Source organism: Cotesia glomerata, linkage group LG7 (assembly GCF_020080835.1).
Source record: "Cotesia glomerata isolate CgM1 linkage group LG7, MPM_Cglom_v2.3, whole genome shotgun sequence".
NCBI lineage: Eukaryota > Metazoa > Arthropoda > Insecta > Hymenoptera > Braconidae > Cotesia > Cotesia glomerata.
In genome coordinates this window covers 15,674,533-15,683,719 of record NC_058164.1, presented here as the reverse complement: position 1 = coordinate 15,683,719, position 9,187 = coordinate 15,674,533, and the positions used below count along the sequence as shown (strand labels likewise).

The 9,187-nt window shown below is 28.5% G+C and overlaps 1 protein-coding gene across 1 annotated transcript; it reads left to right on the top strand.

The window, feature by feature from the left end:
• The first annotated feature begins 2,948 nt into the window (after positions 1 to 2,948).
• LOC123269673 lies at positions 2,949 to 5,363 on the top strand. The gene is made up of 4 exons (XM_044735510.1): positions 2,949 to 3,162; positions 3,263 to 3,829; positions 4,025 to 4,308; positions 5,196 to 5,363. The coding sequence occupies exons 1-4, from the start codon at positions 3,129 to 3,131 to the stop codon at positions 5,361 to 5,363; spliced, it is 1,053 nt and encodes a 350-aa protein (XP_044591445.1). The 5' UTR covers positions 2,949 to 3,128.
• The last annotated feature ends 3,824 nt before the right edge of the window (positions 5,364 to 9,187 follow it).

Here is a 9,187-nt window from a genome sequence, read left to right as displayed (position 1 = left end):
AAAGCATTGGACCGGGTTCGAGTCCGGCGTACACCAATGAATATTTTCAATATTTAAGTGTATTATACTGCTCAGCCCAAGAAATAAAACGAGTTCCGATCTCAAAAGTTTACCCCCTACCGTAGTCGCTCATGACCTTAGTAGTTTATGCGACTTTAAACAAAATTAAGAAAAAAAAATTTTATTTTAAAGGTTACATTTGTTTAAACTCTTAAAAATTAGAATTATTTAAAAAAAGTGAACAAACAAAAGTAAAACGTGAAGTTGGAAATCGCAACGCAGCCAAATTTATTATTTAGTATTTTGTATTTTTTTTTTAAATGTTAAATCTCACATCTGATTGGTCAACGAAAATTTTGAATAGCTCAAAAACTACTCAAAATTTTCAGTAACGACTAAGAAGTTTTCTGCTCAGAATCGTTTTCTCTATTCGAATATCTTCGGTGTAAAAGTAATTTTGGATCACCCTGTATGATTATAATTTTCTTAATTTTTTTAGTTTGTCTCGTATTACTTTTCTCGTAAAGAGTATAATTATGGTATCGATAATAATCATGGCAATTTCGGCAAATTCAATTATAATTATTTGTGTGCAACGATATCGCAAGCTTCGTAGATTTACAAATACTTTTATCGTGAGCTTAGCAGTCTCTGATTTATTAATCAGTGTTTGTGTAATGCCTTTTAATGTAACAATTGATTTATCAGGAGGTAAATGGTATTTTGGCATATTTATATGCAAGGCTTGGTTATCATTAGATAAGTATTTATCAACTACATCAATTCTTCATATTTTTTGCATTAGCTTAGATAGATATTACAAAATTATTTATCCGCTTCGATACCCAATTATAATGAAAAAAAAAAAAATTTTACAACTAATGTGTTGTATTTGGTTGCTTCCAACATTTATTAGTTTTATTCCGATATTTTTTGGGTGGTACACAACATCTAAAAATTTACGTTTTATCGAGGAAAATCCAGAGGTAAATAGACACAATAAAAGCAATTTTGTTTAATCTCATTCGAATAGTTTTACTATAAATATTTATTACACTATCTATAATCATAAATTGTGTAAATATAATGTTCGCATAACTTGTATTGAAACTGCGATTTCCAATGCTTATTAAACAAATTGAAACTAAATAATTTCAGATCAGTATATGCGATTGATGTCTCACACTGGTCGTTCATTTTTAAATTAACTCGAGAGCAGAAATCGATGGTTTTCTGTCCGCTAAATCAACTTGCAACCATCTTATAATCCTGTCGAAGTAGATTTTGTTTATTTAAAATCTATAAATATCACTTGATATCGGTAAAAAATTATTTAGTCTCGATTGGCTCTATATATTAAAACTCCAAGTATTATCATAATTTATTTGAGTAATATTGTATTTGAAAAATACTCTATATGACACTGATTAATATATCATGTACATGCACTTTAAATTATATTCAATAAAAGTTTCTTTTAAAATAAATTACTTATTAAATATTTCTAAGAATTTATTATTTTATTAATATAATCATTATTATCCGTAGGTGTGCATTAGGGTGATTTTTTTTTTACTTTATTTTTTTTTTTTCGGTCCCATCGCGAATTCTTGTTGGAAATACCCAAAAAAAAATTCCCTGAAAGTTTGAGCTCTTAATATTAATTAACGTCCTCGACCAAGGCATGTGAATATTTCCCATTAAAAATACACAAAAACTTTGATTTTTAATTTTTGAATTTCTAAAGCTCAGCGGCATTTCATGGGATCACTTTGATCGAAGATGTTTTTTTCTTAGAATTGAACACTCTACAAAAGTGCCCATTGCCGCAAAGTCGTTACTCACACTGGCGAGGCAGTACGGGCCACTGAACCTGATTTTTTCATAAAATTGGCGTTTTTTCGCATTTATCTCGTAAATATCAAGAGCTACGGAAAAAATGTAAATGACAAACTTGTAGAGAATTCAATTTCCAACAAAAAAAGTCCTATGGACCAAATCGCTAAGATCAATATTAAGCGAGATATTAAGCCTTGAATATATTATTTCGTGAAATTTTGGCCGATCATTGATTTAAACTTATTAATATCTTGTTTACTTTCTCTGTTTTTTATATTTTTTCTTCAATATATTTTTTTAAGGCTAAAAAACTAAAGCAAAATTAATAAGCTACAATATTTAACTTTTAAGGCTAGAAAACTAAAGCAAAATTAATAATCTACAATATTTAACCTTTAATGATAATAAACATTTAAACAAACTCTTTTCTCTTTGTTTCTTCTCCGTCAGTAGGTACTTAATAATCTAATGGCAACGTTGCGATGTAACTAACATTGCGGTGATTCCCCCACCAGTTGATCAACAACGTTTGACAAAAAGTACGCGACCAGCGAAAGCTCAGTCATTGTCCGCAAATCGAAAGCCTCTCTCCTCTCCAAAAATCCCCTCTTTTACGTAACCTTGAATTAGTTTAATAAATCGCCCGCCTAATTGCAGCGCTTTTTTTGTTCTTTATTGTGTGATACTAATGCCGCAAATATCGAGAACGAAGCTCAGTGAACACTGAATGTACTCGCGTCGCATTTGTATGCTTTACGTTGCGTTACATTTTTCTATCATTTTTATTCTTGTCAAAGATGTCTGAACAAATCGGAAATAAAGTTTATAATTATTAAATTGGATTTGAAATTCATAATATTAATAATATTAAGTTACCTTCGTGTAGGGATGTATTGTATCTCTTTATGTACAAACATCAATCCTTAAAATTAAGTATACGAGCAAGTGCTAGTAGTGTGATCAGTGATACGAATGCTATTTGGGCTAATCTTTTGATTCCAACTTCTCGACCTCAGCACAGTATTAAAAAATTGGAAAAAATTCACAGTGACTACATGAAACTGAAGAATCATCGAAGTCGTGCAAAGACATCGAAAAGATAACGAACAAATGTGGAACAGTTTAGCAAACGTCTTGATAAATTATTTGACATTGCAAATTGTGCTGCACTAAAAAATTTACCGAAAAATTTGCAGCAATTTTTGACAGATTGTCGTAAAGGAAATAGAAATATCCATCTACCAGCAATTGACGTTATACCAGAAGAAACTTCTGGAAATCTGTCTGCGATGGAAGTAGAAACTCCCAATAATGAGGAAATTGGTTAGTTCTAATATTATAATAGTTTTGTTTAATTATATTTGATTTGTTTAACATTCAGCTAATATGTTTACTAATTCACTGTTAACATTTTTCATTTCAGGAATGAAATTATCCCAACAGTCGTCCTTAAATAGTTTCTGTAGTTCCATATCAAATTCCAGTGAATTGAAGCGAACTTGTTCAGACTTTGAAGATACAATGCCAGCGCCTAAGAAAAATAAAATTGATATTCTGACTTCGGAATTAGTATTAGCACTAGATAGAACTAAAACTAGTAACAGAAATGCGATGTACATCATTTCTGCTGTTATTCAAAGTTTAGGACTTGAGATTGATAAATATAATTTAAGTTACTCCACTATTCGCAATGCGCGTATTTCAAAAAGAGAAGAAATTGTCGATACGATCAAAGAAGAAGAAATTTTTGATGACTCTCTCGTAGTGCACTGGGATGGAAAGATGCTTCCTGCGGGAAATGGTCAACCAAAAGCAGAACGATTATCAATACACGTCACCGGAATAAATACTGATAAAAATTTAAAAACTCCGATTCTCTCTGATGGCACAGGTGAAAGCCAAGCTTCAGCCATTTTTGAAACGCTGATAGAGTGGGATCTTTGCGATAATGTTAAAGCAATGTGCTTTGATACAACTAGTTCAAATACCGGTAAGTTAATGTTGTGGTTGAATGAATTTATATCACAGTATTTGTTTTTTGACTTGGGAAGAAATTTTCAAATAAGAATTTGATTAATTTTTTTAATTATTTTTACGAATGTTGAGTTAAAATATAAGCTGAGTCAAAAATTTGAATAACTGATAATTAAATAACAGTTTATCAATAACTAATTTTTTGTTTTAGGTTGTTTTAATGGCGCATGTGCATTATTAGAAGATAAAATTGGCCGTGACTTATTATATCTTGCTTGTCGCCATCATACTTCTGAATTGATGTTACGAAATGTTGCAGAAGTTGCTTGGCCAGTGACGAATAGTCCAAATGTACCAATTTTCAAAAGACTCAGAGATAATTGGGAAAAAATTGATAAATCTGCGTATGAAATCGGCACAGAGGATAAAGATATTGCACTTATTTTAAATCAAAGAAAAGACGATATTCTTGACTTCATAGAAAATCAACTGAAGGTATTAATTAATTCATAAATAGTTTTACCATTGAAAGAATTATTATTTATAAAGTTAATTTCTTTTACAGTCATTAGATCTTTCTGATACACTGATAGAAGGACTTGTTAATATTTAATAAGCTTTATTAACTGTTAATAAATGATGTTTTAACATCATGGGATTTGATAAATATTTATTAACAGTTAATTAGTATTCATTACGTAGAATTTATTAACTGTTAATAAATATTTATTAATTTATTAATAGTTAATAAATATTTGTTAACTGTTAACAAATATTTATTTAGGATAAAAAGCAAAAATAGCAATTTTCTTTTGACACTTTTTATGACCCTATAACTGGAATACATTGATAATAATTCAATTCACTTAATAAATTAACGTTTTTAATATGTAAAAATATAAAAAATAATTATGAGCTGTGATAGAATTTGGTAGTTTACAATAAATGTTATTATAATGTAATATAATTAATGCAAATAATTTATAAGGATGATTTTTGTTTATAAGCAACCTTCATATCATATAACATTGCAAGCCAAACAAATTCACTCAACCAAGTATTTATTAACTGTTAATAAATATTTGTTATCTATTAATAAATATTTATTAAATATTATTAAATGTACTTTTCTCCCTAATAAATATTTATTTAATGTTTAAAAATATTTATTAAATTAAATTATTATCTTCAAATAAATCAAATTATTAATAGTAAATAAATCCTTTTATCAGTGTAGTTATTTTGCATCCTTCGATATAACTCGAATTTTTAAGTGATTTAGTTTTATAAATTTTGCCTTTTAAATAATATTTTTACTTTAAAATTCTGAAAATATCTTCTTTTCTGGCCGCAATTATTAAATTTTTCTTATTTTTTGTTAGAATCATCATCCGAGAAATGATTACAAGGAGTTTTTGGAGCTGAACTGTATCTTTTTGGGTGGTATCAAAAGTCATAGAGCCGAATTTAAAGCACCTGGTGCTTTTCATCACGCACGGTGGTTATCGAAAGCTCTCCAAAAGCAATCCAAACTCGTTGTTTATTTTTGAGCAATTTGAGCTCCCCTATGAATTTTTGCATACAGATCCAAGTTTGTGGGAATCAAATCTTGAGTATAAACGATGTTATGATACATTCAAAAAGTTAAAAGTAGTAAACGATACTGCGGAAAGAGGAGTAGCGCTAGCCGAAAGTTTTAATGAAGTATTGACTTATAACGAAGATGAAAGACAAAGAATTTTTCAAACTGTTCTGCACCATCGATCTCAATACACATCGTGTAAAAAATCACAATATATTGACAATGAATTAATCTAACAATTCATTTTTCTGCTTTCAATAATAATTAATTGGTATTGTTGTTTTTATTTTTATTAAATACTTATTGTTGTTAATATAATTCGAACTATTATAATTTAATAAACTGTTAATGATATATAAATTATTTAAGTGTAATTGAATTGATAAGTTTTATGCAGAAACTCGTAAATCCATTATTTATTAAAGATTATTAAGATATAAGCTTTTATAATGTAAGATACTTATCATATCCTGTTTTTCTAGCCTTAAAAAAATATATTGAAGAAAAAATATAAAAAACAGAGAAAGTAAACAAGATATTAATAAGTTTAAATCAATGATCGGCCAAAATTTCACGAAAAAATATATTCAAGGCTTAATATCTCGCTTAATATTGATCTTAGCGATTTGGTCCATAGGACTTTTTTTTGTTGGAAATTGAATTCTTTACAAGTTTGTCATTTACATTTTTTCCGTATCTTTTGATATTTACAAGATAAATGCGAAAAAACGCCAATTTTATGAAAAAATCAGGTTCAGTGGCCCGTACTGCCTCGCCAGTGTGAGTTACGACTTTGCGGCAATGGGCACTTTTGTAGAGCGTTCAATTCTAAGAAAAAACCATCTTCGATCAAAGTGATCCCATGAAATGCCGCTGAGCTTTAGAAATTCAAAAATTAAAAATCAAAGTTTTTGTGTATTTTCAATGGGAAATATTCACATGCCTTGGTCGAGGACGTTAATTAATATTAAGAGCTCAAACTTTCAGGGAATTTTTTTTTGGGTATTTCCAACAAGAATTCACGATGGGAATGAAAAAAAAAAAAAATAAAGTAAAAAAAAAAATCACCCTAGTGTGCATACTTATTGAAAATCGTTGGTATGGATTTACAAGTGCTATGATGTCGTTTTGGATTCCTGGATTCACCATTATAGTATTGTATTTTAAAATATATAAAACAATCATAAATCAAAAACACAATTCAATATGACTCCATAAACATACTTACAATAATCATATTCTTATTAAATTATCCACTCTGAGCAATGATCAAAACATTTATCCGAATGTCATACCAACAATTAATACTAATATTTGCACTGATAATCAACGTAATATTATAACAATGAAATTCTCCTGTTTCAATGGTAAGTGTGAACTTATATTTTTATCATAACTTAATTTTGATGAACATGTCTTGATCACTTCCACCTTTGCTTTTCATTTTTTTGAAACTGTTTTTTTATCTCTTCCCTCGTTTTTCTGTACCAAATTTAAATATATAAGATTTTTTTCTTACATACGAACTTTAGAATTTTAGTTAACGATACCCAGGAAAAAATGAATTTGCATAATCATATATAGTTATATATGATTATGAATTTATCAAATCTTGTGCCTGTAATTAAAGAAATGTCCTTATCCACATTCATATGTACATTGTTGCCGATACACTCATACTAGTACACGATCTTACACATCCACCTAGCATCACGTACGTCCGCCGTCCACGACCGGTCCGTCCCCACTCTCTGTCTACTGCTCGAGAAGCCGGCAGTAGCTCTGGCATCTCACTCTCGCGTCCCTTACAGCCTTCTCACTCACTTCTTATTCTTCTGTCGCGCGCTCCTGATTGGTCACTATCATTAATTAATAATTAATTACCTATGCGTTTAATAAAAAAATGGCTCAGGACTTTTCGTCTCAGAATATTTTTCTCTTTCGATCCCTACAATGGGGTGCGCGACTTTTGGGACACCCTGTATATAGATTATTATATATAATCATATATAGACCTAGATAACTCAGATCTGATCATATACAGAATTATATAAAATATACATACAACATATTAGTCTATATATGATTATATATATTTTATATAAAAGTTTAGATATAATCATATATAATTCTATATATATATATATTCAATATATAATTATATATAAATATATTTCCCGGGATAAATTTTTTTTTTTTTTTTTTTTTTTTTTTTTGTAAAAAATATTATGAACTTGAAGTGGTAAGACTTGTACAGCAAAACTGTTTTTTTTTTTTTTTAGAATTTACAAATTTTTTAGTTGCTTGATAGATATTTTTTTCTTTGTTAATTTTATACTTTTCGTTTCTATTACACGGTATCAGTTTTCAAGGGTAATAAATTTCATCACCATTGCTTTTTCTTTCAATCCGAAAAATTATTATCTTATACCATATATGTGTTCTATATTGTTGATAAATATTTAACGGTGAATTTTTGTTAGATAAACGAAACTGTTGGAAGTTACACAAATGGTTTGCTGTACACAAAGCTATAATATCTATAGGAATAATAGTGGGATCATTTTTTCTGTGTTGGTTTCCTTTTTTTTTTTGGTAAGTTAGATTTGTAAATTTATATGAGATTCAATAAATATATTTTCTTTGAATTTTCACTGTTAATACTGTTAATCCTTCACTCTTATTAGTCAATCCTCCACTTTTTCTCATTCCCGCCTTTAATAAACGCATTGGTCATAATAATGATCCGAACAAAAACAGTTTCACTGTAAAAAATTGCGCCAAGTCCACGTTCATAAAACTCATCTCAATAACATTTGCCCTTTACAAAAAAAATTAGACTCGTTTCAATAATTTTCATTTTCTACAAAAAGATGTGAAATAAAAAAAAATACCAAGAAACCGTCATAATGTTGAAAAAATTGAAAAAAAAAATTGGTTGAAAATAAAAAAATTAAAAAAAAAAAATTTTATCGTACTTGGCGCGCGTCATTGAGTACCCAAATTTTTTCGGAAGAATTTCAACTCAAGAAAAAACGATTTCGCTTGAATATATATAATTATACGTATTTATATAGATTTACATTAGTCAAGTATACTGAACCAATGAAAAACACTGCTTAGTGTATTAATTATCAGTTTCAGTGAAAAAATCCGTTTTCAAAATTTTTTTTAGATCTTTAGTGGAAACAACTGTCAATATGGTGGTGTGCTCAAGAAGTCAGAAATTATATAAAATTTTTGGATTCATTTTTTTCAGCTTTGTCATTAATCTTTAATGAAGAACCCTATGCAATATAAAATCTTGAAATTGCTTCGATTAATTGTAATAAACACATTTTAATTGGCACTCACACCGCATTTTCCCAATTTAATCGGCCATATGTTTTATTCTTTAGTAAACACAATTCTCATAATGCAACCGACCCAACGCATGCATGCGTATCGACTTGTATGTAGTTTGCATAACTGCTTATGACATGTCGATTTTATCTAACTTTTGTAAAACTTATTATGAAATAACATACGTTGACTTACTTATAAATTTCTAAACATTAAAAGGATGTTTTCTTCATTTATCCTGAAAAAATTTGGGGTACTCAATGACGCGCGCCAAGTACGATAAAATTTTTTTTTTTTTAATTTTTTTATTTTCAACCAATTTTTTTTTTCAATTTTTTCAACATTATGACGGTTTCTTGGTATTTTTTTTTATTTCACATCTTTTTGTAGAAAATGAAAATTATTGAAACGAGTCTAATTTTTTTTTGTAAAGGGCAAATATTATTGAGA